The sequence below is a fragment of the Callionymus lyra genome, chromosome 14 (genome assembly GCF_982586985.1).
Source record: "Callionymus lyra chromosome 14, fCalLyr1.hap1.1, whole genome shotgun sequence".
NCBI lineage: Eukaryota > Metazoa > Chordata > Actinopteri > Syngnathiformes > Callionymidae > Callionymus > Callionymus lyra.
Genome location: NC_141831.1, coordinates 7377853 through 7393852, shown reverse-complemented (window position 1 = coordinate 7393852; position 16000 = coordinate 7377853). Strand labels below are relative to the sequence as shown.

Sequence of the window (16000 nt, the reverse complement as noted above, 5' to 3'; positions counted from 1 at the left end):
AATTTATTTTTAAATATTTTTTTAATTTTTCGCCTTTAAATTTCATTATACATGTGCCATCAACTTAACATTTCAAATGTAGATTTTGATTTTTTTTGTACGCTTTAATACTTTTTTTAATAATTTAATCCAGAAATGTATATATTGAAAGGGTTAATTTGTTTATAACATAATCAATAATTGACTTCAACAATTTTTATACTGAAAGGATTCATTTTTAAAATGTTAATAGTTCAATTTCTATTTGATTTATTTTACATATAGCGTTTGATATTCCTATTCCAAACAGTCTTTAATATTTTTTTTAATTTTCACCTTTAAATTTCAATATACATGTGCCATGAACTAAACTTTTTTTATACGCTTTAATCTTTTTTTTTTAATAATTTAATTCAGAAATGTATATATTGAAAGGGTTCATTTGTTTATAACATAATCAATAATAAACTTCAACCCATTTTATACTGAAAGGACTCATTTTTTAAATGTTAATACTTCAATGTCTATTTTTTTTTTACATATAGCATTTGATATTCTATTCCAAATACAATTTATTTTTAAATCTTTTTTTAATTTTTCGCCTTTAAATTTCATTATACATGTGCCATCAACTTAACTCTTTTGTACGCTTTAATCATTTTTTTAAATAATAATTTAATTCAGAAATGTATATATTGAAAGGGTTAATTTGTTTATAACATAATCAATAATTGACTTCAACAATTTTTATACTGAAAGGACTCATTTTTTAAATGTTAATAGTTCAATGTCTATTTTTTTTTTTACATATAGCATTTGATATTCTTATTCCAAATACAATTTTTTTTTTAATATTTTTTTAATTTTTCGCCTTAAAATTTCAATATACATGTGCCATGAACTTAACTTTTTTATACGCTTTAATCTTTTTTTTTTAATAATTTAATTCAGAAATGTATATATTGAAAGGGTTAATTTGTATATAACATAATCAATCATTTATTTCAACATTTTTTATACCAAAAGGATTCGTTTTTAAAATGTTAATAGTTACATTTCTATTTGATTTATTTTACATACAGCATTTGATATTCTATTCCAAATACAATTTATTTTTAAATATTTTTTTAATTTTTCGCCTTTAAATTTCATTATACATGTGCCATCAACTTAACATTTCAAATGTAGATTTTGATTTTCTTTGTACGCTTTAATACTTTTTTTAATAATTTAATTCAGAAATGTATATATTGAAAGGGTTAATTTGTTTATAACATAATCAATAATTGACTTCAACAATTTTTATACTGAAAGGATTCATTTTTAAAATGTTAATAGTTCAATTTCTATTTGATTTATTTTACATATAGCGTTTGATATTCCTATTCCAAACAGTTTTTAATATTTTTTTAATTTTCACCTTAAAATTTCAATATACATGTGCCATGAACTTAACTTTTTTATACGCTTTAATCTTTTTTTTTTATAATTTAATTCAGAAATGTATATATTGAAAGGGTTAATTTGTTTATAACATAATCAATAATTTACTTCAACATTTTTTATACCGAAAGGATTCGTTTTTAAAATGTTAATAGTTACGTTTCTATTTGATTTATTTTACATACAGCATTTGATATTCTATTCCAAATACAATTTATTTTTAAATATTTTTTTAATTTTTCGCCTTTAAATTCCATTATACATGTGCCATCAACTTAACATTTCAAATGTAGATTTTGATTTTTTTTGTACGCTTTAATACTTTTTTTTATAATTTAATTCAGAAATGTATATATTGAAAGGGTTAATTTGTTTATAACATAATCAATAATTGACTTCAACAATTGTTATACTGAAAGGATTCATTTTTAAAATGTTAATAGTTCAATTTCTATTTGATTTATTTTACATATAGCGTTTGATATTCTATTCCAAACAGTTTTTAATATTTTTTTAATTTTCACCTTTAAATTTCAATATACTGTGCCATGAACATATCAAATGTAGATTTTAATTTATTTTTTTTAATTGTTGATTTTTAAGCATTTAATCAAAAAAGAAATATTCAGAAATATATATATTAAAGGAGTAAATTAATTTTTTCTCACAATTAATAATTCACTTCAACAATTTGTATACTGACATTTTCTATCAGTTAAATAAAGAAATAATAAAAAATTCAATTTAATTAGTTTTACACATAGTATTTGATATTCTTATTCCAAATATACCAAATAAAACATTCTGAATTAAATGTTTTTAAAATTTGTGCCTTTATAATTCAATGGAAATTTTGTTATAATAGTGCCACCACACAAAAAAAAAGTAAAAAGCTACTAAATTGTGTGCCCTTACACGTCATGTGATCATCTGTGTGTCGCATGATTGGCTGAAAGTCCGATCGAGTAGCTCGGTACTCGTTTGGTATTGTCTGGTTAAACAATTGTGTATTTTATGTTGAATTGGCTAAAAAAATATTGAATTTAAAAAAAGTTTTCTTCAAAAACAACAAATTCAACCTTTGTAATTACAAATACTGAAATTAAATGATTAAATTCAAACAAATTAAGCCTTTTAATATATATATTTTTAAATTTTATAGTTAAAAAACGAATTATTGGCTTGAAATAAACTACATTCCCAACATTAAAAAATATTAATTCCAACATATTCCTGTGTCACTGAAACACTTCCACGCTGATTAAAAACAGTCGATTCAAAGGAAAACCTCCCTCATGCAGTCGTCGTTCACAGGTTGACATTTCAAATAACTTGTGCACGTTGATCGCGAGCGATGACTCAAACCCATCGATCTCCTGTTGGCACGAGCGCGAGCCAATACAATCCAGCAGAGGATTTTTTTGGGGCGAGAAAGGTCACCGAGCCGCCATGATGCCATGATGCCATGATTCCATGATGGCGTTCACAGAGCTGCCGCGACCGGGAGCATCGGCTCCAACACTCTGAGTCAACACCGTCCTCGGGTCACAGCGGGCCAGACGGACCTGTAAGCTGTGTTTACACAGCGTGCACTCAATCATGTCGTTGTGCGTCGCTACTTCTTTGTACTTCTTTCCTGGACGCTTGTTATGGAGCCTCAAAGCCTTCGACACTTTCATGTGGATATTTTTATAAAAGCAAAATGAGAAGAAGTTCATCCCAGGCTTGAAACTTTAAATGTTGTTTCTATCCATGAGGAACTGATGGACATGTGGACTGAATACATGATGAAATTATTGTTGTTTTTTCATCTTTTAACCTGGTTGAAAATGAGTTTTAACCTTAGTACTTCAAAAGTGAAGCTAAAAAACAGAAAAGTATATATACTGTATATATTAAAAAGCATTTTAATTTTTTTTTGTAGCTTTAAGCTAAATCAAGATAAGGCATAACCAATCGCATATATATATATTCACTAATGTATACTAATATATACAACTACTATTTACTACTACAATAACTAATTATGTAAATATATAATAAATATATATAAAAATAGTATATATAAAAGATATAACATTTAAAATTTGGCCAAAATGTTTAATTGTATTGTGTAAATTGCAAAATATAATTATATAATTATATATATATATACATATATATATATATATATATATATATATATACAACTGTATCCTTATACTTATATACTAATACTTTATTCTACTTTGTAAATTGCACAATGTAATTTTATTTATTTATATATACTAATTCTAGTAAATACTACGATATGGAAATATATTTTTAAAAGAATATAAAAATAGTATATCAGAAAAATGTAACATTTACAATATAGCAAAAATGTTTAACTGTATTGTGTAAATTGCGCAATATAATTATATTTATATATATATATATATATATATATATATATATATATATATATATATATATATATATATACTACTAAATACTAATACTATTTACAACTACAATATGGAAATATGTCTTTAAAAGTATATAAAAAAAATAGTATATTGAAAAAATAAAACATTTACAATTTAGCATTTAAAAAAAAATCTATTGTGTAAATTGCACAATATAATGACATTTTTTAATATATATATATTTATATCTATACTACTAAATAATAATACTATTTACAACTACAATATGGAAATATATTTTCAAAAGTATATAAAAAAAATAGTATATTGAAAAAATAAAACATTTACAATTTAGCAAAAACATTTAAATGTATTGCGTAAATTGCACAAAATAATGATATTTATTGATATATATATATATATATATATATATATATACTACTAAATAATAATACGATTTACAACTACAATATGGAAATATATTTTCAAAAGTATATAAAAAAAATAGTATATTGAAAAAATAAAACATTTACAATTTAGCAAAAACATTTTAATGTATTGCGTAAATTGCACAATATAATCATATTTATTTATATACAGTATATATATTTATATATATATTACAAAATAATAATACTATTTACAACTACAATATGGAAATATGTTTTTAAAAGTACATCAAAAAAATAGTATATTGAAAAAATAAAATATTTACTTAGCAAAAATGTTTAAAAATCTATTGTGTAAATTGTACAATGTTCTGTTGAAAATACACTCAATTATACTGTTCACGTTATTATTTACTCTCCTGACCTCAGGAGCAGAACGAGCAGAACGAGCCGAAAGAGCAAATGTGTCCAAGAGTCTGGATTTGAGATGTTTCTCAGCAATATTTGAGCAACAACGTGGCAGAAATCAATCCCACAAACAGGTTTGTCTACTGGACTCCTGACATTCTCAAGCACACGGAGGTTAATCTTTGAATCTAAATTCATCGTGTGCGTGTCCAGAGTCGGCAACACACACACACACACACACACACACACAAACACACACACACACACACACACACACGCCATCTCTCGCCCATTGTGGCTCCGGACCCGGCCTGACCCCCGGACTGCTGGGACCCACCGGGGACGATAGTGGATGGAAAAAAAAGAAGGTTGTTAAACTATTCTTTGGCTGCCATTGTTGTAAAACGCTGCCACTCACAGAGCCGCGATCATCTCGATGTGATTCTGTGGAATCGTCACGAGATCGTCGCGACACCGACGCACAGATGGCGGCGGCGGCGGCGTCTCCCTCGTGGAAACTCTGACTCGCACAAAGACGAATCAATTCAGCGCAGACGGTTTGTTTTGGCTCTTTTGTGCTGGAGACGCTCGTCAAACGGGGGCCCCTGAGTGAGGGTCGCAGGGTCTCGTGTGACGAAGGCTCGACGTGTTTTCGTTCGAGATTAAACTCCGGTGTCGTCGTCCGTCTTCATGACTGTATTCCATCCTCCTTGTCAATGACAATACAACGAATAACTGTCTGCAGACCTGCCTTCTCGGGCCCCTTGACCCGGCTCTCTTGAGCCCCTACTTTACAGGCAGCGACCTCGTCTCTCAGGCCCCTCTCCAAGGTTATGAAGGATGAAATATTCATTCAGTTATTTTGTGGAATGTATCTTTTATTATATTCATATATATACAGTATATATATATATATCATATTGTTTTATTTATGTTTGTTACTAGAACCATTTGGTTTAAAATGGAAAAAATATTATCCAAAATTAGGAGATTATCCACCAATATACAAGAAAAACTGTTTTAGGTATTTAGGAATGAACAAGTTGCAGGTTGTATTTTTACAATATTTAAAACAATTATTTAGTAGAATGACATTGGTCTATATATCGGAGACCAAGGGCCACGTGATATCTTCACAAGGGCCCTTTTTTTGCCTTCCAAATTTACATTTTTAGTATAGTTCGTTTATGGTTTAAGTGTTGATGATATAAATTTGATATTAAATACATTTTGATAGAAGTAAATGTATTCACGTCGTTCATCTATGCGTTACATTAAACTTCCGTACAGCGAGATCCCTGCGATGACTAAGGACGAGAGGATACAGTCGACTCCAGTAGTTTTTAAAGCTATTATTCGGACATATTTTGGTTTGAAAACAAATGAAAGCAGTTACGACTTCGTCAAGAGTCATGTGGTCTGTAAATACTATAACACCAGAGTCAAGTACTCCAACAAAACTACAAATATACCCTTGTTACTACAGTACCACAATACACTGTATCGTTGACCCTGTATCGTGATAATTATCGCCAGATTCTAGGTACTACACATCCATATTTGCGAAACCTTCATAGGACTCGGGGAAAATAAATTTAGACCCAGAAAAATGCTTTTAGATCAAGGTTAAGAAACTTTAAATGCTAGAAATTAAAAGATTCAGGAGATAACTGAGGACGAGAGGATACAGTTAATCCAGCAGCTTTTAAAGTTGATGTTTGGACATATTTTGGTTTGAAAACAAATGAAAGCAGTTACGACTTTGTCAAGAGTCATGTGGTCTGTAAATACTACAACACCAGAGTCAAGTACTGGAGAATACTACACATATATTCTTGTTACTACACTATCACAACACCAGAGTCAAGTACTCAACAATACTACACGTATATACTTCTTACTTCAGTATAACAACACCAGAGTCAAGTACTGGACAATACTACACATATATTCTTGTTACTACACTATCAGAACACCAGAGTCAAGTACTGGACAATACTACACATATATTCTTGTTACTACACTATCACAACACCAGAGTCAAGTACTCAACAATACTACACGTATATACTTCTTACTTCAGTATAACAACACCAGAGTCAAGTACTGGACAATACTACACATATATTCTTGTTACTACACTATCAGAACACCAGAGTCAAGTACTGGACAATACTACACATATATTCTTGTTACTACACTATCAGAACACCAGAGTCCAGTACTGGGCAATACTACACATATATATATACTTGTTACTACACTATCAGAACACCAGAGTCAAGTACTCGACAATACTACACATATATACTTGTTACTACAGCATCTTTCGCATATATTGTATATCTTGGGTCGTCATACTTTTGGAAAAGTACTTATTAAAAGTATTTTATTTATTTTAAGTAAATTAAATTAGATTAAATGATGTCACTTTAATGAAAAATCTCTTGTTTTATCATATTTATTTAATTATTTCTATTCCGTGCCGTCATCTCCACAATACATCGTATCGTTGACCCCTGTATCGTGATACTTATATCGTATCGCCAGATTCCTGCAAATACACACCCCTAACAATGAATATTTATAATTATTGAAACAACAGAAAACGATCCATTGAATCTCCTCAAGAGTCTTATTGACAGAAATGATTCATCGACTCGGTGCAGGTGGATCTACGTTGACCGCTTCTATTTTATTTGAAACCCCATTCGTCTCCAGCCTCGTTGTTCTTCCGTCTCGCGTCACAAACAAACACTTAGTCGACGCATCGATCATGTGACGCGTCTTTTCTAAGCAACTGTTAACGACCCTCACGACTGATTAAACACTCGCCGCCGCCGCAGCTGCCGGATCTACGACCTGGAACATATTTTACACTCCACGCCGTCGCGTGTTCGCCGGGGAGTCGGACACGTGACGCATATTGATGCGGCGTCTCTGGAGGAGTCGATATCATATCAACGACGCGAGAGAGAGAGAAGTTTTTTTTATCGAATCCGGTCGAAGGTCGATCGAGCGAAAAAAGCGCGTCATCGGTTGGGAATCCTCCATTTTGTGATGACACTGCGATTATTGATCACAAATACTCCAGATACACTCAGAATAAATGTGAGGTTCATATCCAGGGCAGACACATGTCTCAGCTTGAGATTCCAACTAAACATTTGCTTAAATCAATCCTAAAAGAAAAGGAGGAAAAACATTTTGTTATTAAAAAAAATATTGGGAAGAGAAGATGAAAGAATAAAATACTAGAAGAGCAGAAATGCAGTGTGAATGCTGGGTCTGCTGAATGTGTAAACTGAAGTATTAGTATTTAAGTACAAATGAGAGGAAACAGTTGAAATGATGGCATGAAGAAGAAAGAATGACATTAAAAAATTGAAATGAACTGAAAAAGGTTGAGAAGAAGAAGAAAAGAAAAAAAGGAGTAGAATTTGTAGTAGACATAGTAGTAGAAGTAGAAGAATAAGTAGTAAAAGTACTAGTAGAAGTAGTAGAATTAGTAGTAGAAGTAGTGGTAGAAGTTGTAGTAGAATTTGTAGTAGAAGTAGAAGTAGTGGTACAAGTTGTAGTAGGAGTAATAGAAGTAGAATAATTTGTAGTAGAAGTAGTGGTAAAAGTTGTAGTAGGAGAAATAGAAGTAGTAGAATTTGTAGTAGAAGTAGAAGTAGTGGTAGAAGTTGTAGTAGGAGAAATAGAAGTAGTCGAATTTGTAGAAGTAGTGGTAGAAGTTGTAGTAGAATTTGTAGTAGAAGTAGAAGTAGTTGTTACAAGTTGTAGTAGGAGTAATAGAAGTAGAATAATTTGTAGTAGAAGTAGTGGTACAAGTTGTAGTAGGAGAAATAGAAGTAGTAGAATTTGTAGTCGAAGTAGAAGTAGTGGTACAAGTTGTAGTAGGATGACTAGTAGAAGTAGAATTTATAGTAGAAGTAGTTTAGGAGAAGAAGTAGTAGTAAGATTTGTAGTAGAAGTAGAATTTGTAGCAGAAGCAGTAGTAGGAGTAGAATAAGTGGTAGTAGAAATAGTAGAATTATTAGTAAAAATTAGTGCTAAAAGTAGTAGTAGAAGTAGTATAATTAATAGTAGAAGTAGTAAAATTAGAAGTAGAAGTAGTAATATGTGTAGTAAGAGAAGTAGTAGTTGGAGTAGAAGAAATAGTAGAATTAGTAGTAGAAGTAGTGCTAAAAGTAGCAGTAGAAATAGTAGGATTAGTATTATTAGTAGTAGAAGTAGAAAGAAATGTAGTAGAAATAGTAAAATTTGTAGTAGAAGTAGTATAATTAGTAGTAGAAGTAGTAAAATGTGTAGTGGAAGACATAGTAGTAGGAGTAGCAGAAGTAAAATTAGTAGTAGAAGTAGTACAATTTGTACTGGAAGAAGTAGTAGTAGGAGTAGAAATAAAAGTAGAAGTAGTGCTCAAAGTACTAGTAGAAGTAGTAGACGTAGTATAATTAGAAGTAGAATACTAAAATAAAAGTAGAAATGGTAAAATGTGTAGTAAAACTGCTAGTTAACTCTAGTGTGTACGGAAAATAACTCAGAATTTCCGTCACTCGCTAAGAAATGTGTCGTTTAAAATATTCATAGGATGTAACTTAGGAAAATACTTGAAGGGAATAAATGAATAAAACATTTGTTCAAAGAACACGTTTGAGAAAATGAATTTATTTTCGAGCATTACAGCGTCATTATCATATTTAAATCATGGACTTTCATGTAAGTGCATTTTAGAGACTTTTTTTTCTTAAACGTTTCTTTTTAAAACAAGAATAAAACAGTTTTTTTTATCCACAATAAAGCAGATTTGAACATCAAGAGCTACTTTAGGAAGAAACATTAAGATAAGAGAAAAAACACATCGAAAGTAGTTTTTTTATTTGTTCAGAGATGAAAATATTAAAATGTTAAGAATATTTTTGGAGGAATACAATTATAATTAATAATAATGGGTCCAATGTTGAATAAAACAATATTGTTATTAAAAATCACAAGGAAAAAAAACATAATAAAATATTGTTATTTTGTTATGTTATGTATTAATGTGGCCCTTATAAGCACTAAGAATTGTATATTGTAGTTATTTATTTTATTCATTACTTGTTGAATTATAAATATAAATATATATATATATATATTTTTGTTTTTTAATCTATTTTTTTTGCTTTTATTCCCCCTCACTTTTTGTTCTTTTTAAATGGGTTTTATTGAATATATTGTGTGTTTTTTCAAATAAAATTAATTTATAAAATACATTAAAATAATAATTAATAATAATAATAATAATAATTTTACCTTAATCTTATCAGAATTTGAAAGAATGTTCCATTATATTCATATTAAAACAACATATTAACTTGATGTTTATTCTATTTATTATTTATTCCCAAAGACAATTTATTATTATACTTTTTTTATCTTTTTTTTTTTTAAACATATTTTTATTTTTCATAATTGATTACCAAAACAAACGTTAATTTTTTTGTGGTTATTTATTCATTCTCTGAGGACATTTTTTAATTGACAAAAAATACACATTTTATCACAATATTTTTATTTATTTATTATTTATTTAACCTCTATTATGTATTTTCTTCAATTGGTCTTGATTTTTGTCCACGTTTTGACCACAAAAAATATAAGGTGACAAATTTTCTATTTAAAATAAAAATAAAATATTGTGTTTCGTGGTTTAAATAAAACGCAAGTAATTTGTTGTAACTTAAATAAAAATATAAATAAATACATTTATACTAGAAATAACAAATTAGTCACATGCCCTTGCATGACCTTGTAACCTAAATAAAGTCCAAATAATAGAGATCATCAATCGTGTGTTTCAAAAAACATGAATATTCTTGAACTTCCTGTGAAGCAAACATAAAGTTCCGACGTCGAACCCGAACCTTCCTTCGCCGCGACTCCATATTTGCTTGATAATAAAAACACAACAAGCTCTAATAATCCCAGATGATCGAGAGCAAACGTCCATAAAGCGAACGTCTCGCTCGCTCGACCCCAATTCTTTCAGCGCGGCCCTCGTAAAAGACTCGCGGCTCGGAAATGAGGTCAGAAAAAAAGGGTTCAAATCATCCTGCGTGAGCCGCGTTTTTAGGATGATTGTACTTTGTAAAGTACATACTATGAATAGCGCGCTCCATTTCTGTCACCGGATCAGAACCGCCTGAAACCAAAGTCAAACACAAATCAACGGCTGCTGCTAAGAATTCTTTTTTTTTTTTTCCTCCAATTTACAGAAACTAAAACCCAGATCGTGATCTTAACTAACAAGGTTAATATACTTTTAAGCAGTCGACCCGAACCCGGTACCGAACTTTGACGCGATTGATACCAATTATTTATTATATAATTTCCATTGTATTGATTATTTCTCTTTGAAAGATGATTTTATTTTATATTATTTTACATAAATGTTATTTATTTCCAGACATTTTGTTCTGTGAAGAGAGGGTTTTATTATGTTGTGTGTGGCAATACATTTTTGGTATCCCTTGTGTTGTCTCTGGGTCAAAATGACCCCGGCCCCACATTAGCGAAAGGGAAAAGTTTGGGGATCCCTGAATTAAAACGTCTCTTGTTCTTGTCAAATAACTCAAAACATGGATTAAAAATGATCTTTTTTAAAAAGTTTTGATGATGAAAAACAATATTTAAAATGCAACAAAATCAATGATGGTTTCCGACATTTGCATATACAAGTTTATGTAAATAATACGACTAATAATTAAACGTTAAACAACAATTTGTGAGTCTAATTTAATCTGTGAAACAACATTAAACTCGCTCTTTTGCATTTAAACACTGAAATAAATCAAGATATATTTATCTAAAAATTGGAAGCACTTTTGCTGAACCCATCGCCAACGATGCGTTCAAGGGCGTAGGAATTTCATAATATAGAATAGAATACACACTATAACTTAAAAGATTTCACTCAGATAAACGAAGTAGAACATATAAAACATAAGGCCTTTATAACTACACGTCAAAACAACCCAGTGATATTTCACAAATATCAAGGTAACAGCCAAAGACTTCTTACGAAGCTTCTTTGGATTGATCTTAAGGGTCTCCTAAGAAGACGGTTAAGTCGACATCTGGGAAACCACTTTGTGACCCTGGTCTGGAAAAGCGCTATATAAATAAAAAATAATTACTTACTTACTTACTTATCTTAGCGCACCTTCTTAGCCGAACCCTTCTTAAGAGCCTTCTTAAGGCTTCTTAGGGTTCTTTTTATTTCAACCTCAGAAGCTCGGAATCCATCCATTCGTGTTCACGGTTAGTTCAAGATCTCACTCCATCAGCTCATAAAGTATCAACGGCGACAGGAAGAAAGCACCTCAATACGATCAACACGTGAACATTATTTTGTCCGCAGAAGAGATTTCATCGTCAGAAAGAAAGCGAGTTTGAAAACATTAATTCTCCACGAAGCCCATAAACGTCGTCCATGTTTGACGACGCGGAGATAAACACCCTTTTAATTTGTTCTAAGTGCTCATGGAAGCTTTTTACCGAGGGTTGTCGGTGTCGTTTTTTTTTACTGCCGCGTAAACATCAACAAATCATTTAATTATAAAAACGACATTATTGATAATTATGAACCAAAACACTGTCGTTATCCGAACGACACGATGACTGACAGGGTGTTTTTTTTTTTAATGTGTGTCCAACCTGTCTTGGGGTGGATGGAGAAGATGGGGTTGTTTTTTATATGTGTGTCCAACCTGTCTTGGGGTGGATGGAGAAGATGGGGTTGTTTTTTATATGTGTGTCCAACCTGTCTTGGGGTGGATGGAGAAGATGGGGTTGTTTTTTATATGTGTGTCCAACCTGTCTTGGGGTGGATGGAGAAGATGGGGTTGTTTTTTATATGTGTGTGCAACCTGTCTTGGGGTGGATGGAGAAGATGGGGTTGTTTTTTATACGTGTGTCCGACCTGTCTTGGGGTGCATGGAGAAGATGCGGTTGTTTTTTATATGTGTGTCCGACCTGTCTTGGGGTGGATGGAGAAGATGGGGTTGTTTTTTATATGTGTGTCCGACCTGTCTTGGGGTGGATGGAGAAGATGGGGTTGTTTTTTATATGTGTGTCCAACCTGTCTTGGGGTGGATGTAGAAGATGGGGTTGTTTTTTATATGTGTGTCCAACCTGTCTTGGGGTGGATGGAGAAGATGGGGTTGTTTTTTATATGTGTGTCCAACCTGTCTTGGGGTGGATGGAGAAGATGGGGTTGTTTTTTATATGTGTGTCCAACCTGTCTTGGGGTGGATGGAGAAGATGGGGTTGTTTTTTATATGTGTGTCCAACCTGTCTTGGGGTGGATGGAGAAGATGGGGTTGTTTTTTATATGTGTGTCCAACCTGTCTTGGGGTGGATGGAGAAGATGGGGTTGTTTTTTATATGTGTGTCCAACCTGTCTTGGGGTGGATGGAGAAGATGGGGTTGTTTTTTATATGTGTGTCCAACCTGTCTTGGGGTGGATGGAGAAGATGGGGTTGTTTTTTATATGTGTGTCCGACCTGTCTTGGGGTGGATGGAGAAGATGGGGTTGTTTTTTATATGTGTGTCCAACCTGTCTTGGGGTGGATGGAGAAGATGGGGTTGTTTTTTATGTGTGTCCAACCTGTCTTGGGGTGGATGGAGAAGATGGGGTTGTTTTTTATATGTGTGTCCAACCTGTCTTGGGGTGGATGGAGAAGATGGGGTTGTTTTTTATATGTGTGTCCAACCTGTCTTGGGGTGGATGGAGAAGATGGGGTTGTTTTTTATATGTGTGTCCGACCTGTCTTGGGGTGCATGGAGAAGATGGGGTTGTTTTTTATATGTGTGTCCGACCTGTCTTGGGGTGGATGGAGAAGATGGGGTTGTTTTTTATATGTGTGTCCAACCTGTCTTGGGGTGGATGGAGAAGATGGGGTTGTTTTTTATATGTGTGTCCGACCTGTCTTGGGGTGGATGGAGAAGATGGGGTTGTTTTTTATATGTGTGTCCAACCTGTCTTGGGGTGGATGGAGAAGATGGGGTTGTTTTTTATATGTGTGTCCAACCTGTCTTGGGGTGGATGGAGAAGGTGGGGTTGTTTTTTATATGTGTGTCCAACCTGTCTTGGGGTGGATGGAGAAGATGGGGTTGTTTTTTATATGTGTGTCCAACCTGTCTTGGGGTGGATGGAGAAGATGGGGTTGTTTTTTATATGTGTGTCCAACCTGTCTTGGGGTGGATGGAGAAGATGGGGTTGTTTTTTATACGTGTGTCCAACCTGTCTTGGGGTGGATGGAGAAGATGGGGTTGTTTTTTATATGTGTGTCCAACCTGTCTTGGGGTGGATGGAGAAGATGGGGTTGTTTTTTATGTGTGTGTCCGACCTGTCTTGGGGTGGATGGAGAAGATGGGGGTGTTTTTTATATGTGTGTCCAACCTGTCTTGGGGTGGATGGAGAAGATGGGGTTGTTTTTTATACGTGTGTCCAACCTGTCTTGGGGTGGATGGAGAAGATGGGGTTGTTTTTTATATGTGTGTCCAACCTGTCTTGGGGTGGATGGAGAAGATGGGGTTGTTTTTTATGTGTGTCCGACCTGTCTTGGGGTGGATGGAGAAGATGGGGTTGTTTTTTATATGTGTGTCCAACCTGTCTTGGGTCGGATGGAGAAGATGGGGTTGTTTTTTATATGTGTGTCCAACCTGTCTTGGGGTGGATGGAGAAGATGGGGTTGTTTTTTATATGTGTGTCCGACCTGTCTTGGGGTGGATGGAGAAGATGGGGTTGTTTTTTATACGTGTGTCCGACCTGTCTTGGGGTGGATGGAGAAGATGGGGTTGTTTTTTATATGTGTGTCCAACCTGTCTTTGGGTGGATGGAGAAGATGGGGTTGTTTTTTATACGTGTGTCCAACCTGTCTTGGGGTGGATGGAGAAGATGGGGTTGTTTTTTATATGTGTGTCAAACCTGTCTTGGGGTGGATGGAGAAGATGGGGTTGTTTTTTATACGTGTGTCCAACCTGTCTTGGGGTGGATGGAGAAGATGGGGTTGTTTTTTATACGTATGTCCGACCTGTCTTGGGGTGCATGGAGAAGATGGGGTTGTTTTTTATACGTGTGTCCAACCTGTCTTGGGGTGGATGGAGAAGAAGTTCTGCGGGTTCCCGGCCGTGATGCGGTAGCTCAGGCGACTCGGCGCCGCCGTCAGGTCCGGGTCCTGGGCCTGGATCCGGATCACCGACACGTCCTTCGGGGAGTTCTCCGCGACGGAGGGGTGGTAGATGGGGTCGGAGGTCAGCGGAGCGTTGTCGTTGACGTCTTCTATCTGAGGAGGGAAGGACGACAAGATGGTGAGAGGGTCGTGTTTGGAGAAGAAGAAGAAGTTGTTTTTTACTGCGACGATCGGGGGTCGAAGGATGAAGTGCGTGATGATGATGAAGAAAAAAAAAAAGAAGGGAGGATGACAGCTGCAGGGAGAGATGTTTTCATCTGAGTTGCATTAAAGGAACGCTTGAGAAAACTCTCTTGATCAAGAACTAGTAAAGAAGTGTCGTCACGTTCCTTATCTTTTAATCTTTTCTCTCATCTTAAGAGTAACGTTTGGCCAGAACGGTGCGTCATCAGCAAAAACAGCAAAAGATTGAAGATGTCGCCAAAGTGGCGAAGCTGTCAATCAGCCGAGCCTTTGTAATGGAAGACGCCGACCTTAGCGTCGTTTTGGTCCATCGTTGTTGTTGTTGTTTATGACTTGAAATGGAGAGTAAAGTTTTCTCAAAAACACATCCTGTCATCACTAGCAGTGGTGATATGATACGTATCACGATACAAGGGCAACGATACGATATGGTGTATTGTGATATTCTAGTAACAAGGATACAGTTGTAGTACTGTCAAGTACTTGACTCTTGACTATGTCGTAAGCTTTAAAAGCCGATGGAGTCACTGTATCCTCTCGTCCTCAGTCACCATGAAAATGATTGAAGTAAAAAATGAATACTGCGAATAATAATCAATGTAACACCCCTATGGTACAGGGGCAACGATACAATATATTATAATACTGTAGTAACAAAGATATATGTGTAGTATTGTCCAGTTCTTGACTGTATTACTTATTGGCAACAATCTATCAATTAAACTGAACTGAACTGAACGATTCGGGTCCATATCAATATATAGTGATACTGCAGGAACAAGGATATATGTGTAGTATTGTCGAGTACTTGACTCTGGTGTTGTAGTATTTACAGACCACATGACTCTTGACAAAGTCGTAACTGCTTTCATTTGTTTTCAAACCAAAATATGTCCAAACATCAGCTTTAAAAGCTGCTGGAGTCACTGTATCCTCTTGTCCTCAGTCACCATGAAAAAGTAAAAAAAAG

The 16000-nt window shown here is 33.6% G+C and overlaps 1 protein-coding gene across 1 annotated transcript in view; it reads right to left on the bottom strand.

Annotated features, from left to right (window-relative positions):
* Window positions 1-16000, bottom strand: part of fat3b (FAT atypical cadherin 3b) — a 202630-nt gene that overhangs the window by 149950 nt on the left and 36680 nt on the right. The window contains 1 exon segment of the mRNA XM_087806803.1: window positions 14742-14940. Coding sequence (XP_087662929.1) covers window positions 14742-14940 — 199 coding nt within the window.